The 23,439-nt window shown below is 34.4% G+C and overlaps 3 protein-coding genes across 6 annotated transcripts; all 3 read left to right on the top strand.

Annotated features, from left to right (window-relative positions):
* Positions 1-1,973: 1,973 nt before the first annotated feature.
* LOC110733103 (protein CHROMATIN REMODELING 8-like) lies at positions 1,974-8,764 on the top strand. Of its 2 annotated transcripts, XM_021913121.1 has the most exons (7): positions 1,974-2,290; positions 2,839-3,393; positions 3,574-3,970; positions 4,942-5,794; positions 6,102-6,711; positions 7,020-7,487; positions 7,849-8,764. In XM_021913121.1, the coding sequence occupies exons 1-7, from the start codon at positions 2,201-2,203 to the stop codon at positions 8,530-8,532; spliced, it is 3,657 nt and encodes a 1,218-aa protein (XP_021768813.1). In that variant the 5' UTR covers positions 1,974-2,200; the 3' UTR covers positions 8,533-8,764. The 2 variants fall into 2 exon arrangements, with proteins under 2 accessions (XP_021768813.1, XP_021768814.1); XM_021913122.1 differs by lacking the exon at positions 7,020-7,487.
* A 670-nt stretch (positions 8,765-9,434) lies between these two features.
* On the top strand, positions 9,435-11,002 carry LOC110733102 (H/ACA ribonucleoprotein complex subunit 3-like protein). Of its 2 annotated transcripts, none has more exons than XM_021913119.1 (4): positions 9,435-9,575; positions 9,719-9,791; positions 10,094-10,136; positions 10,667-11,002. In XM_021913119.1, the coding sequence occupies exons 2-4, from the start codon at positions 9,738-9,740 to the stop codon at positions 10,762-10,764; spliced, it is 195 nt and encodes a 64-aa protein (XP_021768811.1). In that variant the 5' UTR covers positions 9,435-9,575; positions 9,719-9,737; the 3' UTR covers positions 10,765-11,002. The 2 variants fall into 2 exon arrangements, with proteins under 2 accessions (XP_021768811.1, XP_021768812.1); XM_021913120.1 differs by having other exon boundaries at positions 9,497-9,571.
* A 636-nt stretch (positions 11,003-11,638) lies between these two features.
* On the top strand, positions 11,639-19,003 carry LOC110733101 (serine/threonine-protein kinase 19-like). 2 transcript variants are annotated; one of them, XM_021913117.1, is made up of 10 exons: positions 11,641-11,838; positions 12,059-12,132; positions 12,786-12,866; positions 14,351-14,443; positions 14,676-14,795; positions 15,245-15,316; positions 15,654-15,731; positions 16,870-17,257; positions 18,058-18,180; positions 18,594-19,003. In XM_021913117.1, exons 2-8 carry the CDS (start codon positions 12,100-12,102, stop codon positions 17,059-17,061), a joined length of 669 nt encoding a protein of 222 aa, XP_021768809.1. In that variant the 5' UTR covers positions 11,641-11,838; positions 12,059-12,099; the 3' UTR covers positions 17,062-17,257; positions 18,058-18,180; positions 18,594-19,003. The 2 variants fall into 2 exon arrangements, with proteins under 2 accessions (XP_021768810.1, XP_021768809.1); XM_021913118.1 differs by lacking the exon at positions 12,786-12,866 and having other exon boundaries at positions 11,639-11,838.
* Positions 19,004-23,439: the final 4,436 nt, after the last annotated feature.

Genomic DNA, 23,439 nt, shown 5'->3' with positions numbered 1-23,439 from the left:
GACAACCAAATAGCCCATAAGAGGCATAAAAAAGAGCGTAATCCCCTCCACTGCTTAAGAAGTCTGAACTCTGTAATCAGATCCGAGAACCATAATTCAAAAGGCTACCCAAAAAAGGAAGAGCCATCCCACGATGGGAATCTGCAGGTAAGAAGGTGTCGAACAAAGGAACAATCCCAAAAAAGATGAGAAGTCGATTCAGGAGCTTCCCTACAGAAAACACAAATGGGATTGACCGGACCACCTCTCAAATGTAGGGAATCTAAAAGAGGCAGGGCGTGATGGAGAATCTTCCAACAAAACAGCTTCAATTTTGGAAGTATAGGCAGTCCCCACAACTTTTTCCACCAAGCATCCGAAGTAGGCTGGCATAATATAATTATTTTTACCTTTATTACTACCTCCGTTACGGGTTATGTGTAACGATTTGACATAAAGTAGAGAGGAAAAATGGCTAATCGTTACACATAACCTGTAACGGAGGTAGTATGAATATATAATCTGTATTTTCTCAAGAGTAATAAAACTTTCCCCTTGTTTGCTTGTGGACGTAGCCAGCACATTGTTGGGTAAATGTCTGTGTGTTTTTGTTGATTTTGTTTATCTTTCTTGCATCCATTATAACATGTTTAAAGTCATGACTCATGAGTAACACATGACACATATTCTCAATTGAAAATGCTTTAAGTAGATGTTGATTAATGAAAGTAAATGTATGGATTATAATTTTAACTTCTTCATAATGATACCAATTACTATTTTTCTAATGTAATAATAGCGGGATTATTGAAAACACCGTGGCGTAATGCTTGTAAAAGAGACCGCATTTTTGTAATAACTGGTATGTTTGCTTAGTTAATTGACAAAACATCTCACAAGTTTGACCTCAGGGATACGAGATCACGTTTCTTTGCCATCTTGGTCAATAGTAATTTATGTCCTCTATATACACCTATACATATATATTTTTCATTAAGCAAAATAAATAAATAAATTACAAATATGTAAGCGTAATAGGCTCAACAATTTCAAGACAATAGAGATTATTCTCTTTAAATCTTCTTTGCATTTGTTTTAATATTAGTATTATGTTTCATAGTAGCAATAAGTTATAATTCTTTCAAAAAAAATAAAAAAATTCAATCGGTGTATAATGAAAATTGTTGAACCTATTGCGTTATAGACAACCGTGACCGAATCACACACTAGTTTGTTTTAAAATCAGTGTATAATCAAAATCCAAACTCTTTGCCCTGCTTCTTTTGAAGTGATCGCAATTGGGGAGGGCCTGAACACTGCTTGGGAAAGAGGAATTCGTACCTTGGAGCTAGAAACAGATGCTCAAGCTCTCATTTACATGTTGCAGAACCCTCCTACTATATAAACCACAATCTTTCTAAAATTGCCAACGAGGTTGCAAAGTTACTTCAAAGGGAATGGATCGTCACTATCCTTCATGTGAAAAAGAAGTGCAAACAAGATCGCTCATGGTTTAGCTGAGATTAGAAGAAGGCAAGAGGATAATCTAGTGTTCCATTTCTACTCTCCACCGCCACTTACACCAACCTACACTAAGGTTTTGGCAAACACCATTGCCATAAACAATGAAAGCCGACCTCTATCTATCTAGTTTTGTCTTTGCTTTTCTTGGTTCATAGTTATTTGCTTTCTATGGATCAGGTTGGTTTCATGGTTGTATTTTTCAACAAGTCCAACAACATAAGAGCCCTCTTTTAGTTACAAATTTGGAATTTCCAAGATATTTTAATTATCTCGTTGTAATTCTTACTTTTATTTTTCTTTGAAAACTTCTCGTTGTAATATAATATTTATTTTTTTTGTTAAAAATAAAAGTAAAATAAAAATTATTTATATTTAATCGCTGAATCATGCTTTCAAAAAAAAAAAAAAAAAAAAAGTCGCTGAAACAAAAAATAAGAATATTTGCAAAATAGAAGGATGTTCTAAAAAAAAAAAAAAAAAAAAAAAAAACAAGGATGGACAGGGACCCATAGCTGCATCACCCTTTACTGTTCTTTGCTTCAATTTCTCAAGCAAGTCGCTCAACAGAACAGAGGGAATTCGCGCGCACGGAGAGAGAGTATAAATTAGGGTTTTTGCCGATAAAATTGTCCAAATTGAAATTGATTTCAAAATCTTTTGGCCCTAATTTGAAACTTAATCGATCAAATTCCATACAATGGAGGAAGAAGAAGACACGATTTTGCTCAATAGTTTAGGGGTTACCTCTGTCAATCCCGAGGATATTGAAAGAGATATCTTACATAAGGTAACAATTCTTTATTGAATCGATCTTAGTTTTGTCAAATTTAATTTTAATTTGGATTGATTATGTTATGTTTTGATGTTATACAATGTGGGGTTTTACTATTTTCTGAATGTTTGATTGAATTTGTACATTTAGCTATCAATTTCAGGTACAATTTATTGTTTTAAGCCAACATTATTTTGCTAAGTTTGTCCTTAATTATGGGAAAACTTTATTCGAGTTAAAAATTTATGTATAGTGATCCTCAATTGATGATCACACACCGCTAAATTATTCATTGAGGTTATAATTTTTCACAATGTCACCTTCGATTGATCGGGTGGTGATACATCAAGGGTTGAAGGTAGGGAAGTGTTATCGTAGTTCTGTGGTGGTTTTAGTGATCAAAATTGTTTATGGGGGCGGTGGTCGGGGTGGACAATTGGGTACCTGGAATTAGGGATTTTTGTTGAAATTATGGATTGATGGAGAGTGGGAGTGAAGAAGGGTATTATATCTTACAAAAGCTGAATTTGGGGAAAATATTGATTTTGTGTGTTTATGTGCAGGCTAGAACTAATGCTGAAAACAGTTCTCATGGCGGGAGGGGTACTTCGGAAGTAGAAGATTTCACTGATTCCGTGGGAACTCAAGCTTCTTCTTCCAGCCAAGTGGAACTTTTGAAGAAATTAAGGGCCATAGAGGTTGAAATAGATGCTGTGGCTTCTTCTGTTGAGCAAACGAAAAGTGGGGGAAAGAATGACGAGATTGAACCTGAGAGTCATGGTGGAAACAAAGAGGATGATGAGGGTTTTGACAAGGCCATGCCTAATGGTTCTACCCTTCAGCATGCTTTGGCTGCTGATCGATTGAAAAGCCTGAAAAAGACAAGGGCTGAACTTCGAAATGAGTTATCAAATATATGTGAAGATGGCAAAGCTGTTGGGGTTGAGGAAAAGTTGTTGAATTATTTGGTCAGGGAAGAGTCTAAGTCAAAGCGGAAGTTGAAAGAGGTACAGAGCCCTAACAAAGAGTCCAAAAAGAAGAAGAAGGTTGTCTCATACCAAGAGGATGATGAATTTGACGCTGTTCTGAATGCTGCATCTGGAGGATTTGTTGAAACGGTGAGCTGTTAAATATACACAAATGTTTGTTCACTCTGCGGAGAGGGGGTGTGGTCATTGAAAATGTCATCTTTTCATTCTATATAGTGGTGCATGTTAACCTTATTTTGTTTTCAGTGACTCGCCTCATAACTATTCAAGGCTATGCTTAACTGGTTTCCAATTACTCTTATGACGTAGGAAAGGGACGAGCTTGTGCGAAAAGGACTTTTTACACCTTTTCATAAGCTTAAGGGCTTCGAACGCCGAATACAGCAACCAGGGACATCAAGCCTGCCGGAGGACAGGAATGACGCAGCTGACCATGCTTCTGAGAGTGTTGCCAGAGCAGTTAGGTCACTAACAGATGCTCGGCAAGCTCGTCCAACGTCTAAGCTGCTTGAGCCAAAAGATTTGCCAAGACTTGATACACCACCTCATGCTTTTAATAGATTAAATAAGTCTTTTAAAATTCCTAAAAGTTTAGACAGTGATGGAGAAAAGAGTAATGATGCAAAAAGGAAGAAGAGAAGGCCTTTGCCTGGTGAAAGATGGCGGAAACGCATTGCTAAGGAGGAGTTTGTGGCAGAAGAACCTGGTATGTAAGTGTAAGCTGTGTTGCCTTGCTTTGTGCTTTTATGTGATATTATATATATAAACAATCTGTACTTCTGAAAATTTCCATGTGTTTAGTGGTTTTTATCCTGGATTTTGAGGATTTTATCCTGGATTTTGCTATACCCAATGGCTTGTTTGCAGCCTCGAAATTCAACATTGAATTGAAGAAATCTTACTGGATTTTCTTTAATAGAGTAAATGGAGTCCATAAGATTTGTGTTTTTAAGGTTTTTTCATAATATATATTTTTTTTAATTTAATTAATTAATTTTTTTTAAAAATCGTGCCTACACATTGTTGGACTCTTGGCCACATGCATGATTTTGAGTATAATCGACATCATGTCATGTTGTGGACTTGTGACTACTCTATATGTTTCATTTTTGGCAACCAACAAAGAAGCCTTTGGCAGGGCAAGCAAAAGTTGATTAAATTACATCTAATGCATACTATTGTGTGATTGGCTTGGGAGCTGAAACTCAACCATGTTGCTGTTTTATGCTTAAAACTATTGACTATCAAACAATCAAACATCTTATCTGGAATTCTGGATACCCCCAGTTTAGCTACTCCACCTGTCCCGTAATAAACTTCACCCCTTACTATTTTGGGATAAAGGGAAATTGACCTTTCGATGTAATTTTTTTCACTTGCCTTTCCAACACCATACTCTATCTACTTTCAATGCTGTTATACTTCTTTCTCTCTATTTACTACTTATATGTTTTTGTTTACATATAATATTTTTTCTCATCTCTGTGCTTATTTGAAGTTAAAACTTTTTTATGGGATGGAGAGAGTAGATTTGAAATTGAGTTATGCTCAACATTGGATGTGTGAATTCCCTGGTCTGTTCGATTCTTATATTTAACCACATGGTGCTAGGATATATTGAAGCATTTGAACTCTTAACATTTTTTTGCGCTGATATTCTCTTTCCTTGAAAAGCAGATGTACAGGATGACTTAATCACAGAAACCCAGGATGCTGAGAATGGAGGTGGTGGCGAGACTCCATCTGTGACACTTGAAGGTGGGTTAAAGATCCCTGAAACAATATTTGTCAACCTGTTTGATTATCAAAAAGTTGGGGTTCAATGGCTGTGGGAGCTGCATTGTCAAAGAGCTGGAGGAATTATTGGGGATGAGATGGGTCTTGGCAAGACCATTCAGGTATTAGCATTTCTTGGGTCATTGCATTTTAGTAATATGTACAAACCAAGTATTATAGTATGCCCTGTCACACTGTTAAGGCAATGGAAGAGAGAAGCCCGGAAATGGTATCGTAGCTTTCATGTTGAGATACTTCATGATTCTGCTGTTGATGTTGGTCGAAAACAAAAGCAATCTGAATCTGACGAGAGTGATTATGAAAGTGAAGGGTCATTTGAAAGTGATCAGGATAAAGTTCCCTCCTCAAGAAGTGCAAAGAAGTGGGATGCCTTGTTAAATCGGGTTTTGAGATCAGAGTCTGGATTGCTTATTACAACATACGAACAACTTCGTATACTGGGGGAGAAACTACTGGACGTTGAATGGGGTTATGCAGTACTTGATGAAGGTCACCGTATCAGGAATCCTAATGCAGAAGTTACTATTGTGTGCAAGCAGCTGCAGACAGTTCATCGTATCATAATGACCGGTGCACCAATTCAGAATAAACTGTCGGAATTGTGGTCTTTGTTTGATTTTGTCTTCCCTGGAAAATTAGGAGTCTTACCTGTTTTTGAAGCAGAGTTCGCTGTGCCCATAAAAGTTGGGGGTTATGCTAATGCATCTCTATTGCAAGTCTCCACAGCTTACAGGTTTGTTTTTTCTCTGTAATTTTGAAGACTAATGACTTATCTGTCTCTTTTTTGACTTAATTTACATGGAGCACTTATTGATGTTTCACCTTTTACTTATCCAATAATGCAGGGTGTAGATTTTGGTGTTGGCTGATGTATGAATTATCCTGAACTGTTATATTATGAATTACGATGGATTGATGGAATTAAGATATAAAGAATTAGTTGTTTAGAGTTGCCATATTTACATGTCACCACAGAGCAATGAAAAGTCTATCCTTGACTTAATGTAACTAATGTAAGTCCTTGATTTCTCATTGACCAGGTGTGCAGTTGTCTTGCGTGATCTAATCATGCCTTATCTCTTGCGTCGTATGAAGGCTGATGTGAATGCCCATCTTCCGAAGAAGACTGAACATGTCCTTTTCTGCAGTCTGACTCCCGAGCAGCGCTCTGTTTATAAAGCTTTCCTAGCCAGCTCTGAGGTGGAGCAAATATTTGATGGAAATAGAAATTCTCTCTATGGTATTGATGTGATGCGTAAGATATGTAACCATCCTGATCTCCTTGAAAGAGAGCACTCTTCACATAATCCAGACTATGGGAATCCTGAACGCAGTGGGAAGATGAAGGTTGTTGCTCAAGTACTGAATATGTGGAAAGAACAGGGTCATCGTGTTCTTCTTTTCGCACAAACTCAGCAGATGCTTGATATCCTTGAAAATTTTCTAATTGCCAATGAGTATAGCTACAGGAGAATGGATGGTCTTACTGCAGTAAAACAGAGGATGGCATTAATTGATGAATTTAATAATTCAAATGATGTATTTATTTTCATACTCACAACCAAAGTTGGTGGTTTAGGGACAAATCTTACTGGGGCAAACAGGGTGATAATTTTTGATCCAGATTGGAATCCATCAACAGATATGCAGGTCAGTGTATATTATTTCATGTTATGTATACTTGCTCGTTTAAGAACTTTCGTGATATTTTTCATTCATACACTGACTTATTTGTTGCTCTTGCCATTGGTTTTTGTTCTAAATATGTTTGCTCAGGGAAGTTTTTGAAAACATTGTCCCTAATGCTATTTTTCTGATTGGTTGTGCTGCTTGTGTATGCCATTCTGTATGGCTTTACTACAATGAAATTTCCCCTTCATGTCAAATAGAAAAGTTTCTGACTCTTTTTTCTCAATGCTGATAACCATGATGTCTGACTACATTATTACTCATAATAGGCCAGGGAGCGTGCTTGGCGTGTTGGTCAGACACGTGATGTAACCATTTTTAGGTTAATCACACGTGGAACTATAGAAGAGAAAGTGTATCATAGGCAGATATACAAACATTTTCTGACCAATAAGATCTTGAAAAACCCGCAGCAGCGAAGATTCTTTAAAGCAAGAGATTTGAAGGATCTTTTTGTTTTAACTGATGAAGAACATGCTGGCTCAACTGAGACTTCACATATTTTTGGTCAATTATCTGAGCAATTGAATGTTATTAGCACTGATAAAGAAGACCAGCAAAAAGATAATTGCTCTGGAGCAACAATTGCATGTGCCAATGACACAGCGTTGGACAGAGAAAATAGCCCGCAGCAGGATTTATGCGGAAACAAAGAGAAAGAAGGTGTTGAAAATGGTCGAAATGCTGACGAAGAAACAAATTTCTTAAAGAATCTTTTTGACACACATGGGATACATGGAAGTTTTATAAACCTGTTAGGCTATTTCTGTATGTCTAATCGTTTAGTGGATACTTTTGGTTTTGAATTGTGATGTTTTTGCCATACATGTTTGAGTTTTAGGCTGTGACATATGTATGTCCAAAAAATTACATGTGTCCGATCTGATTCATGCTGGTATTACGCTATATTATCTTTTTTTCTAAACCTTTATCTTTGATATACAGAGTATGCAATTTTTTGCATTTATGCTTTCACTCTTTTTTTCTTACCTTTATTAAAATATAAAACAATTTGCATTTGGATCTGTGCATTGCTGCATTGTGATGTGTGGTTTCCATATGTTTTGAGTAATTTCCATCCTATTTTTACTATTTCAGAGTGCTATAAATCATGATGCTATCATGGATGCCCATGATGAGGAAAAAATGAGGCTCGAGGAGCAGGCTTCCCAAGTTGCACAGAGAGCAGCAGAAGCACTTCGTCAGTCGCGAATGCTTAGAAGCAGGGAGAACATAGCCGTTCCGACATGGACAGGAAAATCTGGGGCTGCCGGTGCGCCTTCATCTATTCGCCGGACATTTGGGTCAACAGTGAACTCTCAGTTGGTAAGAAACTCCAAATCAGAAGATGAGGCACCCAAAACTGGTACAAATGGATTTGTTGCAGGAGCTGCTTCTGGTAAAGCATTGTCTTCCTCTGAGTTGCTAGCCAAAATTCGAGGGAATCAGGCTAGTGCAGTCGGTGATGGGCTCGAACATCAGTTTAGTTTGGCTTCCAGCTCTTCTAACAGGGCAGGTTCCAGTGTAACCAGGCCTTCTCGGGCATCTCAGAATCTCAGTGGGGTCCCTCCAGAAGTTTTAATCCGAAATATCTGCACATTCATCCAAAATAATGGTGGGAGCACCAGTTCTGCCACTATAGTGGAACATTTTAGAGATAGAATTCCTTCTAAAGATTTGCCCTTGTTCAAAAATCTTTTGAAAGAAATTGCTATACTAGAAAAAAACCGGAATAGCTCAGTTTGGGTTCTAAAGCCTGAATATCAGTTGTCACGTTCTTGAGCTGCATACATGGATATCCTTTGGAATGGAGCAAGAAGATTGTGAAGTAGAGAGCTACTCTGATGTATTTCACAATTTTGGCTATAGGTAGGAAATTTTTAGGTGAAGTGCATTCTTTTAGCCATAGAATTATAGAATTATTGGACGGATGTATTCATTGTAATCTGTAAATAATAATTGTTTACAAGAATAAATCCTTACATATCATAAAGAAGTGCATTGTTTTGTTGCCTTTTACCTTTTTCAGTTTTAGGGTAATAAACTAATAATCGATTGAGAAGGGGCTCTATAATCTCAATCTTGGAGGAGAAGAGCATTCACTTGCTTTAAAAATTGTCTTGGAGATAAAGAGAACTCCATTAAGGTCAAAAGGGCTTGAGTTAGTCGGCTTATTGTTGATTTTTTAATTTTTAAAAATTTTGAGCGACAAAGAGAGGTGGTAAAAAGACATAAATAAAAGCAAAACTAGTAAACAACACCTTAGGTCTTAGGCATAAGCACTTAAGCAGCCACAACCGGTGCCTCCTAGACTCCTAGTCCTACTCCTACATAGCTCGACCAAGCACAAGACCATTATTAGCCCAACATGGTAATAGAGGCATGCCGATGGGGTGTGGGCCATGTGTGGACATCAATTTCAAAATTCATCAAGAATCGAACATGAGCACAATAGGCTGTCTCGATGTTGGTTTGTTTATTCTAACCAAATCAACAAAAATGGAGAGATGATTAGGGGAGTTGGTTGGTTGGGACGACACGTGTTTGACCCAGTATGACAATTTCTTAGCCGTCTAGACATGAGACACGCTAGCATAACACGTAGACCTACCTTTATACGTTTCCAAACGGACCTAACAGTAGCCATCCAAATACTTTGACGGCCCAAGTATAGATAAGGGCATAAGGCCCATAATTGTCCCGCGAATAGAAAAATCCTGAAACTTGAAATCATATAAATATATCAACCATTTTAGGGCTTCTCTTTGTTGTTGTGTAGAATTGCAGAGGACAGTCGTCAAATACACAAAACTAACACTTCGTCGGTGAATTTTCTTCTCTTCTTCATATATATATATATATATTTTTTTTTTTCTTTTTCAAGAACATTAATTTTAGTTTTTTAATTTATCTAATTCCTGATATTTTGTTTGTGTGTTTTGATTTTTTTTTTTTTTTCATTGAGTAGGTTAAAGAAATTATCAAAAATGTATTTGCAATTCTACATCAACGATAATGGCGACAAAGTCTACACTACTAAGGTATTGTGTTTACCTCTTTGTTTTCTGTTTCATGTAATTAGCTCAAATCGTTTTTAATTTGAATTTTGTTTTTGTTTGTTTAATTTGCATATTTAGTGTGGGTAAATTAATATTGGTGCTTTGATGATATGTTGCTTCTTATATTAAAAATTTTGATGAAAAGTGAAGTATGGATTGAATATAATATGATAGTATCACATTGTAATTGGAGCATCCTTGTTGGGTAGTTAATTATATTTATGAAATTTTCATTTTAGGGTTCTTAATTCTAAGTATTGATTTGATTTCATGTGATATTTCAGAAGGAATCGCCTGTTGGTAAGGCTACACAATCTGCTCATCCAGGTAAAATTGCTGCTACCACCTTAAACACATTGCGTCTGTATAATTGAACAATTTGTGTTGTTATTGCTATTGTTATGTGCTAGTAAACCCTAGAAGGTACTTTCGAAGAACACGGAACGGAATTTAATTGAATTTTGACATTTAGTTGATGATGAAGTTTGTATTGTTGCATATGTGTAGTCTTGATGAGGCTTCTTTCGATTGTTATGCTTGAATGTGCTTTGGTTTCTTAATTGTTGATGGAATTCAAGGTTGATTTCGAGATGTTAATCATTATTACTGCCATTGTTTTAGTAGCTGGATGGTTTGATTGGTCTTTGAAAACTTAAGTTGTTACCATTTGTTCATCTGAATGGGGCGTTCTGTGATGCTCTCTAGTTAATTAAATTCGAGTACCTCTCGTATACCTGAAGTTGGCTATAGGCTTTTAAACTAATAGATCATTTACTTTAGCATTTTGGGTTTTCATTACTGTTTATGAAATGCATTCATGATTCATCCCCTGACTATGTTATGTATTGACTATGCAGCTCGCTTTTCCCCTGATGACAAATTCTCGAGGCAGAGAGTTCTGTTAAAGAAGCGTTTTGGACTCTTGCCTACCCAACAAGCTCCTCAAAAGTACTGATAATGGATTGTATGCCGTGCATTTGGTGCTTGACTCTTGCAAATCAGCTTATGAGTGCCAAGGAGCATTAGGAATTGTTAGTTTATTGAGTAAAATATGTAATGGAATGGCCGTTGTCTCTAGTATGTTTTGCGATCTTGAATGCTAGATTATTGAGATGTAGACGTTTTAAGGATGTAATTCGAAGAACAAGTCTTACCATGATATATTTCAAATTTTAATTCCTTGTTTCCTTGCATATTAGAGTATATATTTGTTTCTTCCTCGCTCTGCTTTTTGGTTGTGTGGAGAAGGTAGTGTTGACTATTGAAGGCTAAACTAATGCAAACATTGGATTCAAACAAGTTGTAACCTATTGGGAGTTGCAGCTAGGAGGTAAAGCTTGTACGTCGTGATCATTCTTTTTACCACATTATAGTCCATACCATTCACGTATTTTGAGTGATAAGTGTATTGTGCACCTAACAAAAATAATACAGTACGTAACTAGACCTTCTAATTATGTACCATGTAGTATTTAACATTAAAGTAATTAACTACAACTACTAATATATCAAATACGAATGGCTACCTTGCGAGGTCTATTGGTATGGGTAGGACATATGCGAGTTCATCTTATGGTGGATTATAAGGTTTTGATCAAGCTTATACATTCACATAATATGTCAATGCAAATCTCTTATTCATGATATAGGGAGTGTGAGATTCCTATTAGCTATTGTTTTAGAGATGCCATTCGCAATGGAAGATTGACTAACTTAGCTAATTATGGGGTTAATTCGGATAAAAAAATTACTCTTCAAAACGATTAAAAGGATTTTCGTACCGTTTTATTAGCGGACCTTAGCGGAGTAGCGTAGGCTTGTAAAAACCCAATTAAAATGAAGACTATAGTAGGATCTCCTTTAGTTTTAGTCCTTTTTAGTTTGTGTTCTTCTCGCAGAAATACTACAATGGAGGATAAAGCTGGACCTTCTTCTTCCTCTTCCAATGCCGAAAAGAAGCGAAAACGAGTCACAGACTCCGATTCCGACTCGCAACTCAACGACGATGACGAAGAATTTCTCTCTCTTGGCAAGTTCTCAATTTCCAACCTCTTTTCAATATCTTCACTTGTTGTCAAATTTTTATTTGTAATCGCAATTTCATCTTCATATCTTCCGTTGAATTGAATTACGATTAATTCGCAGATTTTGACCTAGGTTTTAGCCCTAATTTTCTACAATTTGATTTCTGGAAATCTTTTTTTTTTTTTTTTTTTTTTTTTTTTTTTTTTTTTTTTTGATTTTTACAGAGAAGAGTCTTACGTTTAGCGATACTTAAGTTGCTCTTCGGATGATGCGGGCTCAATTCCCCAAGCTTGAGAAGGTTTGTGATTATGATTCTTCAACTTCAAGCTTTGTTCTACTTATTGATTTTTGTTTAATCATTTTAATTAGTATGCGTTGATGATCAAATCCGAATTACGCACTTTAGATTGCAACAAATCCAAATTATGTGCTTCAGATTGTAATTTTCTGTGTTAGATTGATAGTTGCTTAATTAGAGTTATTCATGCTATATGCAGTGTTTATTCTAGGATTTTTCGCGGTGTTATTGAGTTTCATTGTTCAATTTATATTTTGTGCTGAAAGATATGGCTTTCAAATGTCTGTTTCTCTATCTTGATGATATGTTCAATTGATTGTGATTGTATGATTTGAAATTGAACCTGCAGTGCAGGCATGCTGCTGCGAATATTTTAGTGGTCTGGACTCTCTTGAATGTGTAAATTGGAATTATTTTACAGAAACATGTATGATGCTTGTGAAGTCATTGCATCAATGTAAAGCTTGAAATTGTAGAAAGTTTTATTGAAGGATACACTTTCTAATGAAATTTTATAGGAGTTGTAAAGTTTTAGTTTCTTGATGTACTTGAGGGGAAAGTTGAAAGTGAAGTTATTCCCTTTCTCTTGTAATGGTGAAGCAAACTTTGATTTAGAGGTCTTGCTAACTGACTTTATGCTTTCTTATGTTCAGGTAACTGTCAAACCCTTCATCTTACGTTCGCAACTGTATAGTAGCGTGAAAGATAGAACTCAGGTTGATCATGAATTGGAGGTCTGATTCCTTGATTATCTTATTTTTATTAACTTGTTTTTATTTTATTCTCCTGTGTATTCTGGATCACATAATGTTGTATGGTTCCAAGCAGATGTCTTAATTTTTGCAATCCGGAAGATGTGCTTGATGTATCAATTTTAATTTTCTATGTCTCTGTTCAGTTATCTACAACAACAATAACATCATTCTAGTATATTAGCATGAATATAGGATGTGGGGAGGTCCAAATAGTTGCAGCCTGAGATGAAATACTCTAAATAATTTGAAAATTACTACTAGAGAGGATGTTTCTCAAATATCCATTTACAATGATTAGAAAAGCCATACACTCATATTATTTACTGCAATAATGAAAATGCCGCAGACGAGTACATTAGAAAATGCCTGTTCAATGCCAATTATTCTGTAATATATTAGTGGCTAGCCTCTGTACTATACTAGTGATTATGGTGCGAAGGTGGGGATATTAGAACTAACTTTAGCAAAGTAGGGACACCTAATTGTAGTACAATGATGGCAATTTAAGTCTACAGGGTGTTATTTTATTGCAATTATGTTCTGGTTCCTTGTGGAATGGTTATAGTTCTGGGAGCACAAGTTATGAGTTGTTAGTTGTGACATTAATTTTAGAGTAGTCATAGTTGCAAGGTTGCCAAGATATCTGGTAGGGTCTGTAGGGCATGCAATAATTTGATATAATGCTACTAGTTACAACCTTGTTTAATCTTAGTTTTGTTAATTGTTGTAGACTGGTTTTCTAGCTATGGCAGATGAATTTTTGTAGTGCCATGTGAATACAACTTAAAGAGACCTCCCTGGTGATATGATCTTCTCAAGTTCTTGAGAAGTATCATTTTCTTGAAATTTTTGCCTCGGTAGGAATATGTGTAGATTAGTATACACTCGTATTGCTTAGTATTGGTCCATATTCTTGCTTCTCTGTGATTGAGTTGGTTCCTTGTATTAGAATGACTACAATTTCACAACAATTTTAAAGCAGTCTCAGATTTAAGTACTCTCATTTTTGCCTGTTTTTTCTGAAGTAGAGCACTGGAAAGTTTTTTGGTTGCCTAATCTACTTTTTAAGGAGTCCTACTTCTTACAAAACAGAGGAAGAAAATCACCCAGCCCCACTAGTTTTTTGTCAATTGTCTGTTATCTCTTACTGGTCAAGTAAGCAGTTGTTGGCACTTTTTACATACTTCCTCTTAAATTAGAGACATTAAGTCAATTATCAATCACCTGGACTTTGTTACTTGTTATATTTATATTCATGTAAGCATTACGTCCATTGTATAGCTTTATGACTATCGCGGCGAAGATTATTATTCGGTGTTTTAGTCTCATATGTTGTCACTGCAACAATTCTGAACTTAGAGATAAAAGTTTTTCCAGGACTTAAGCTGCTTTTGATATAGCAACTTTTCCTTTATTTATTTATTTATTTTTTTATTAACGAGCCTTTTAAATCTCATTTGCAGTTGTTGAAGAGGGATAAAGTTCTGCGTGTTTTTAAACTAAATACAGGGCAGGATGATCATGCAGTAATGTTTTTTGAAGACTACATACAGCAGGTTATTTTTCTACTTCTGCATATTAATGTTTTTCCTTTTTGATTTGTAACTACTGTTGCCTTATGAAGTGCAAGAGTTGAACCAATGAACCTTAACATTTTGTAAAAACATCTTGTGAACTAATGAATTTTGCCTCCCCTAGGCTTGATCTGGTATACTGACTAGGCGACTATTGAACTTAGAATAATTGTGTTATTCTAATAATTTTTCTGTATTGATTTCTTGTTTGTAGATAGATAATATTTCAAAGAAGATAGGAACTAAGAAGGAAAGTGACTTTTCTGTGTTCAGTTGGTTTAAGTCTCATGTTATCACATCCAAGTTAGAGCCAAGCATTTCACATCAAGAGCTTGTAAGTGCTGTTTGTTGGTGATAATTTGCTTTGTTGCTGTTTTCAGTTGAAGGTGTATGTGGCTCTAAGTGATTGACTAATTGTGAATGCCAGCAAGTCAGCAACTCGAGTATCTAGTTTTACTTCTATATGTTCTCTGTGGTTTTGTAACAGTGCTTTTTTTTTTTTTTTTTTTTTTTTTTTGTGTGTGTGTGTGTGTGTGTGTGTGTGTGTGTAAGTGTAAATGATGTTTATTACTTGTTTTTTATATTATTCATTTATCGAGTGAGTGGGTGTAGACTTTTTAATCATTTCTTTCTATGTTCAGCTATCAGTGACTTATAATTTTCCTGCTCTGATAATAATTTTCTCCTGAGTGAAGTATTACCTGGTTATGTTAATCTCAAAACTGTTATTTTAACTTCTGAATTTGCATAAAACATTCTTTTTCTGCCTTTTGCTTGTTGCAGTGCTCCCTGTTATCAGCAGGAGGAAAAATGAAGGACGAATATGTATCTCTCTTGGTTAATGCAGGCATTATTGTATGTAAATTCTTTCTTTCTTTTCCTATTTTTTAATATATATATATATTTATATATATATATATATATATATATGTATATATATATATATGTATATATATATATGTGTATATATATATATATATATATATATATATATATATATATATATATATATATATATATATATATATATATATATATATATATATATATATATATATATATATATATATTAAAATTCCAGATGAACTCTCCTGCTGTGGGTTAGCTAAGAAAGTAGCAAGTATATTTTATGGTGCAATATGCAATCTTACATATAACTTCATAAATTTTTACACTATTGTTGTATCTGTAGACTCGACAACTTATTGATCCAAACGTGTACTGGTTTGCTATACCAAATATTGGCTCGATTCTAAAGGGGATCTCTCAGGTATGTAACGATGTTTTCCCTGCATCCTAGAATTGTAGAGCTATAAAGCCTTCTAGTATGCAATATGATTAGATAATCATTTGTACCATCTAGGATAACTAATAATAGTTGTCTACTTGGTTAGAGGACATTTGATTATAAAATAAGAGATGTATTTTCTAAAGTTAAGACAGCTGAAATTGTAGAAAACCCTTAGGCTATGTTTGTTTTGATGGAAAACATTTTTCAAGTAAAATCATTTTCTAAAGGTTACAATTTTCAATGGAAAACCATTTTCTGAAGGAAACAATTTGCAATGGAAAACATGATTGTGTGAAGCATTTTCTGTTGTTTGTTTATAGGAAACTTATGGAGAAAAAGGAAAATGGAAGTAAATGGGAGAGGAGGATAGAGGAGTGAGGAGTAAAGGAAACTGTGGCATGCTTTTTTCACAAACGGAACATGGTTTTCCTTCTGTAAAAGTAACTTTTCACCTATGGTTTAATTGTTTTCTACCCTTTAACAAAACAAACAAATGAACATGGAGAAATAAAGGAGAATCATTTTCCAGGAAAATGTTTTCCACCAAAACAAATGGAGCCTTAGTCTTTGCAATCTTGTATTCTAATTCAACTCTATGCTATGATACCATTATTTACTATATACATTTTGAATATGGTTATTAACTGGTTTCTTGCATATATCTTTAATGCATCTCCCAAAATGGTGAAAAATAAAATGTGTTCTATTAGCTGGTATTACTTATTGAGTTTTCTCTGTATAATGACATCTGTATATTTGAGTCTCTGCTTTTCATCATCAATCGTTTGCTTATCCTAATCAAGTTATAAACTATAATGGTTTGGAAAAATATCCAGTGAGCATGCCATTGAAATCATATATCATACACGAGATAACCCTTAACTTTGTAAAATGTTATTAACTTTTTTTTTTTTTTTTTTTTTTTTTTACAAAAAATGATTACAAGGCTTTGGATGTTATTGTTTAATTGTTATATATATTAGGTCTTACGTTATAGAACTTTTAGTGATTTCTAAATCTATTTTCAACTTTCCACACTCCACACTCTTCACAAGGTCATGTATTTCTTGTATTAGAGACATAGACTCCAATGACTTTTTGCTTGATGTTTGTCCAGGGCAGAAAGGAATTTCTGTCATTCTTGAATCACAGGAAATACAAGGAAATGATGCTGGCATTACTTGAGAAAAGGCGCCTTCGGTTTTCTCCACTTGATATGAGATTTCATCTTCGCGATTTAATTGGCTCAGGTCACCTGCAGACATGTCAGACTCCAACTGGCGTAGTAGTTCGAGTTTTGAAGGATTAGATTTCAGGCAAAGTACATTTTTACATTTTCCCTATCAGAACACTGGATCCGGTGGGCCAGAATGTTAAGCTGTTATAATGATGGCAAAGGCGAGTTTTAAGGCAATCCATTGATATAATGATGAATCACAAAATGTTGCTGTGTATTTCGCTTGGACTTCTCAAATATGTTGGCTGGTTGAACAATTTTGGGACAGGTAGCATTAGTTGATAAGCATTTTACATTTAGTGGAAATTTTTAAATTGTTGATAGTTTATTATAGTTCAGATTTACTATTTGAGTTGCATTTTGAGTAAACTCTGGTGGTTTGCACATGCCATTGTTGATTTTTCTACCATCCTTACCAATAATAAACCAATGAGTAAGCCTTTGTGCTTTACTACCTTACGATTTCATGATAACTTGCCATGGTAACCTATAGAGTAAAACAATTCTTCTTATCCATCTTGCCACTGAGGCTAAGTATCTAGATTTATGCAATTTTTGCTGCTTTAAGTCACAGCTTCTTGTTCCACAGCAACTCCACTCTTTTATAGTTTTTTATACTCATTTGGTAGTTGTTAATGAGTGGTGGACTGGTGGTGATGGTAATGACTTTATATGTAATTTTGCTAGATGGGGTGTTTTTGAAGGGGTATTGAATGTCCTGTTCTTCCTAATTTCCATTACCACACTGCCTCCTCTAGAATGTAAAGAGTGTTAAATAGAAGTTTATAGATATAATATGCTTGGAGGATGTTTAGGAAAGAGTTGCTTTGACTTGGACATTGGCATGGGACTTTCCTAAATACAAACAACTTCATTACCATTTCCAACATTCAGTGTTGCCTACCAAAGTTGCTGTTATGCATTGAAATTTATTGAGGCAAGCATTGTAGTCATCGTCCTGTATTTTCTTTCACCTTTTTGTTCATCTCTCCTTCTAAACTGTCTTTGCTCTGTGTTTAATTGTTTATGAATTAGGCAACCAATGCATTCTGTGCTTTGCAATTTCAGGTGGGCTCGTTTTGCTGAGGGATGCCTCAATTCCGACAACAGAGCTTCCGTTTGGAATCAGAGTTCAGGGTTTAGGCATGTATGTTTGTTCATAACATACTGGAACACTATTTATTAATAGAGGTGACTCCTATAGCTTACCCATTATTTCTTTGGTCTTGGGCTTATTTCGTAATTTACTGAAGAGTCTCAGACACAAGATCTTAATCATGTAGAATGAATAGTGACATTTTTTCCCCCTTCTTCCTATTACTACTTTAACAATCTGACTTATGGAATGCACATGAATATTTTTCTTTATGTTATAATTTTATGACTTTGCTCATTTCCTGCTGGAAAATTATCTAGAATCAACTCCCCTACCTCTATTAGCTGATCATAAGAATTCTTATCATTACGCCAGGAATGATTAATCTGTGGGTTTTAGAGGATCTACCTTCTTGTGAACTTTATTAATTGGGCTGTCCTTATTAGCAAAGATGTTTTCTTTTTCTATAAACATTGCGTTTTAAGCCTATGCACGATTTCTGCAACAGGGACCAATCTATCTCCTGTCTAAAGTTATCCAAGACACTTTTTTTTTTTCATCTCATGAACATCTGGTCAAGTACTTGGGAAGCCTCTTTTGCTACCTCTTAGGAGATTGTCATGTAGATGATAGCTTTGGCGGGGAGTGCTATTTAGCAATTAGCATGCCGTGTAAAGCTCTGTTTTTCTATCTTGTCTGTAATCTTTGGGTAGATTTTTTCTCGTTTGTTTTTCACGGAGGTGTGTCATTTCAGACTTGTTTGTCAACTGTCATATAACAATTTTGTACAGAATTAGCCTGTAATAGATAGATTAGGATGTGCTTAATTCCTGATTAAACATAAATGACAGCCACAGAAGTGTCAGGGCCTCTTGGGGTCTGTCAGACACAATCATAATTTTGGATTCTTGCTTTCTATATTTGATGTCGCATTGCAGTGGTGATAGACTGATAAGTTCAAAGGATTTCATGTTAAGCTTATTGGAATCTCGGTGAAGGCTTTTTATATCATATGATTAGTTATATTTTGTAATGTATGCATGATTAGCATGAATGTATTAGTTTGAAGGTGACCATTGTCACTCACATCAAATAAATGAAGTGGTGGATCTTTGCAAGTGATAGTGCATGTAACTGTTTTTATTCTGAAAATTCTCAGATATTGACATGGAAACCGATAGACTATAACAGCATAGGTTGTTTTCTATAGGTGCAATGTGCAATGTGCAATTATTGGATTGTAAGCAGATTTCTGTGACACCGACTGATGATCAGAATATTGTGTATTTGGTGGTGGTAACTGGTAAGCCTCTTTAGGGCAATAGGCTTATTTCAAATTATGCCAGGGAAGTCGCATACTACTGCCCATTTTGATACAACTCTAAATCATTTTTGAGTTATATTGAGTGGTAACCCAAAATTTAGAGTTGGAGCATAAATCATATGGAACTTGTTTAAGAGGTTGAGGTGATGGAGTAGTGGCATCGCTCCCATCTCGCATTCCTGAGGACTAGGGATCAAGTATTATGGGACTCATTTGAGGGATTTCCCTTATCTCCCTCCTCAAATGAGCCCCCTTCTTTTTACCCAAAAAAAATAAAATAAAAAATGGAACGTGTTTAATACACTGTCATAACTCATATGGAGCATAACCCATAGTACACTGTCATAACTCATATGGAAGTTGGAACGTGTTTCGCAAAATCATATACTACCTCCGTTAACTTTTATTTGCAACTTTATAATATTTTATATCTCACAAAAAAAGTTGCAAATAAAAGTTAACGGAGGTAGTATAAACTTTCTCAACCTATATGGGATAGAACAAATAATTGTTATCCCATTTTTGATATGAATAAGAAATACAGTTAAGTGATATAAACAACAAATTTACCAAACCCCGCAATTACCTCTTTCCCTTGTACCACACCCCCTACTTATAGAAATGGAGGGATAATGAGTATTAGTTGAATCACATTGCTCATTCATTATTACGCGTTCTAGATAATAATTGTTAGTAAAATCAAATACGTAGTATGATTTTAGTTTCACGAAAATCTTTATGAAGAAATGAGAATAAAAGTTATTCGATTTCTTTTTTTCGTAACCTTGTAGGATGTAGTTAGTTACTTGAGAGGATAATTAATTGCTTTTTGTTAATAATATTATCTCATATAAGTGTACGGATGTCAATTTCAATAAAGTTGGTTTTCTATCCGTTAAAAGTTGATTTTATAATCCTAAAGCTAAACACGTTTATCCTTTGTTTCTCTTAATTAAACAATATCACAAATAATACTATTAGATGTATAACTTTGCAAGTTATCAGCAGCCAATTGATGCGTGTAGTCCTGTCAATTGCTAAAGTTCAGAAAATCAGAATATTACTTAAGAGATTAAATAAAAAAAAAAGAAGATATAAATATAAATATATACATGTAAGATTTAGACTGTTTTTAACTACACTGATTGTTCTGTCTTTGTTGTTCATGTCACTGGTTAGTTAGGGAGATAACTGACATCCATAAATTGTTGTTGATTGGTGTTTAAGTTGTTTTTAGATGATTAGTTAGAAATTTTTTTACTTAATTTCAATTAGTAGGATTACCCTTCTGATAATTTTCTTTTTATTAAGCAACCATAAAAAGACAATAGAAATAGTTTACAAATAATAGAAATGACCTGTCTGTTATAGAAATTGTCTATTTACGCTTCTTAAGAGAAACGACATTCCTTCTTTTAAAACAGAAACTCTTTTCCAATCTTAGCAAAATCGTCTTTAACGTACGTGAGAGGAATAATCTTTTCCTCTTAATCGGTAATTTAGTGTGGTATTTGCTAGATTGAAGAGAAATCGATTTTTTTTTCTTTTTAAGTTTGGCTTAAAAAATGATGGGATTAGGTTTGAAGCCTCATACAAATGTAGCTGTTCTTAACTATTTCATACACAAAAGATTTAGCTTTACAACTGTAGCTCTTTCTTGCTGGAATTACACTAACTCACTAATGTTCAATATAGCAGTATTTTCATCCAAATTGTAACCAGCTTGATTCATGCAATTATTTGCTGAATTTAACTAATTCTAGTAGTACATTAGTACATATAATGTGAGGACCATCTATATATGAGGATTTTATTTTTTCGACATTGGCATGAATGATGTTTAATTGCATATGCATGAGGTAACAATTTTGGTTGGACAAGGCTACACTCTTTGAAGGTACATTAGACAGAGGAAATGTCTACATTTTCAGAGTTTTATTCGTCATTCCATTGATTTAAGATACATACCTTACGAGTACATCTCATAAGGAGCTTGAATTAGACTGGTCTAATAGTTGACGTGTTGTATCTAAAGGTCCCATGTTTAAGCGTGATGTTGACTTACAATACTGTAATCCAATAATATCATCAATCTATCTTACCTAAAGTACGTGTTTGTCAATCTTTTTAATTCGAATTTTGTTTATTTGAATGTCCACTTTGATAAATAATTTCATACTCATTGAACGAACCTTTGCCACACACATCTTAATGGCTTAATTAGCTAAATTTCACTCATTAAGATGTTTAATTATTCGTTAAAAGCTAATTATAAGTAGTTGGTATTCACAAACACTTCATAGACTTTTTTTTAATGAAAATAACATGTGTGAAACTTTAATTTCTTCAGAAAAAATACTAGCTAATTAGTAATATTAGTCATTAGTAAATCTTTCAAAACGTTGTGCACGATCAGCCAAAAGCAAACCAACAAAATAAACTTTATGAAAAGGAGCTTAATGTCTTTTACAAAGATCCCACTTTTAAAGTATGGATATGGACATATGGTATGAGCTCATACTCTCGTAGTGTGTTGCCTGTGATAAAAGAGACTTACTGTTAGTATATATATTATTTGGTATAGAGAGAGTCATAAAGGGCAAATGATATCGATATTATATGACTCAGTCATCTCAGCTCACGTCTTGAAACAACTGATTTGAAAATTTAACTATTTGCCTTTGAACATGCTACATGAGATATGATACAACATCTTTGTCGGCTTTGCACCCCATATTCCATTAAACTTAGAGAATGGACGGATGAGCAGAGATCACATATGCTTTGTCAAACAACAAAGCGAGCTCAACAGAACACCATAAGTCCTTGAATATTAATATTAATGTCTAATTTAATTTAACATTTTCAATTATATTTTCTTATATGTAGCCCTTATAAATGCTTGATATGTCATTTTCCAAGCACATGAGTTGCAATCCAATCTGCATATTTGTTTTAATGACCCAGTTATCATTAAAATGGTGTTACATGAATTGAATGTCATTAAAGCAAAGCGGAATTTTAGAATATTGTCTCTTCTATAACTACTAGCTCATTTAATTTATGGAATTTATTCCTTGCTCAATAGTCAAATGAATACCATTATAGATCTTGTCTGCCACTGGACTAGGTATAATAAAAGATTTTATAATATGGAGTATGTTGGTTAGGTGATAATTAATACGAGTAGTAGTAATGGTAATGAATTTAAGTGTAATGATTTAATTGCGTATCTACTCCTCTTCTTTGCAAAAACTCGTGTAAAGATTTTAAAGAAAAGTTGTCACTTTCATAGATGATAAATATTTAAGTGGTAATACGGAGTAGAATTTAGTCATGAACAAGGAATGCCCTTGTTTGAGGTAGAATCAATGTATTACCATGATTTTTAGAGTGTAGATGGATTGTAATTTTCAATAAACAACCCAGGATAGATCAAACCGGCTAAAACTCAACTCCTCGTTGGTGTTCGTTCATGTATGATGTTTAATTTAATAAGTTACCCGAGTTTAAACAATATAATGTTTGTAGTTTCTTGTTCAATATTTTGTATAATTTAAAATGCACTATAACATCCTAGCTAATAAACGAGTTGAGCCAACTTGGGCTTAACTATAAGGTAAATAAACATGAAGAGGGTATTACTTAGTTCGGCTCATTGGGTACGTTCTATTTAAATAAGGTAAATTCAAGAAGGAAAAAAAAAAAGGGTTATGCAAATACAAATTACAACTAAAATAAGTTCAATTTAGTTCAGATAAGTTACAATCAAGTAAAACAACATGAGAAGGATGATAAAACAAGAGGATGACCGTTTAAAATATCACATAGTATAATCATCAATAATATGCATATGACAAAAAAATTACTACTCTTATCTATGAGTAAATTGAAGTTAAATGTGGTATAATATCTCAAAATTTCCCATTTCAGGTAGCTTATACTTTGCTTTCTACCTTTCAAAAAAATGCAAACCTTAGATTAGGGTTTGGTGGGTCCACTAATAAGTTGTTGATCACGGGTTGTAGAT

The sequence above is a fragment of the Chenopodium quinoa genome, unplaced genomic scaffold (assembly GCF_001683475.1).
Source record: "Chenopodium quinoa cultivar QQ74 unplaced genomic scaffold, ASM168347v1, whole genome shotgun sequence".
Classification (NCBI taxonomy): domain Eukaryota; kingdom Viridiplantae; phylum Streptophyta; class Magnoliopsida; order Caryophyllales; family Amaranthaceae; genus Chenopodium; species Chenopodium quinoa.
Note: the sequence above shows the minus strand (reverse complement) of the source record. Positions and strands in the feature narration are given on the sequence as shown.

What these genes read in the sequence shown, in the direction of transcription:
- LOC110733103 (XM_021913121.1), top strand. Translation starts at nt 2,201, where the DNA reads ATGGAGGAAGAAGAAGACACGATTTTGCTCAATAGTTTAGGGGTTACC. An exon ending in AAAGAGATATCTTACATAAG is followed by an intron (nt 2,291 to 2,838) that starts GTAACAATTCTT and finishes GTTTATGTGCAG; the next exon opens with GCTAGAACTAATGCTGAAAA. An exon ending in CTGGAGGATTTGTTGAAACG is followed by an intron (nt 3,394 to 3,573) that starts GTGAGCTGTTAA and finishes CTTATGACGTAG; the next exon opens with GAAAGGGACGAGCTTGTGCG.
- LOC110733102 (XM_021913119.1), top strand. Translation starts at nt 9,738, where the DNA reads ATGTATTTGCAATTCTACATCAACGATAATGGCGACAAAGTCTACACT. An exon ending in ACAAAGTCTACACTACTAAG is followed by an intron (nt 9,792 to 10,093) that starts GTATTGTGTTTA and finishes GTGATATTTCAG; the next exon opens with AAGGAATCGCCTGTTGGTAA. An exon ending in TACACAATCTGCTCATCCAG is followed by an intron (nt 10,137 to 10,666) that starts GTAAAATTGCTG and finishes TTGACTATGCAG; the next exon opens with CTCGCTTTTCCCCTGATGAC.
- LOC110733101 (XM_021913117.1), top strand. Translation starts at nt 12,100, where the DNA reads ATGATGCGGGCTCAATTCCCCAAGCTTGAGAAG. An exon ending in TTGAAGACTACATACAGCAG is followed by an intron (nt 14,444 to 14,675) that starts GTTATTTTTCTA and finishes TCTTGTTTGTAG; the next exon opens with ATAGATAATATTTCAAAGAA. An exon ending in GCATTTCACATCAAGAGCTT is followed by an intron (nt 14,796 to 15,244) that starts GTAAGTGCTGTT and finishes TGCTTGTTGCAG; the next exon opens with TGCTCCCTGTTATCAGCAGG.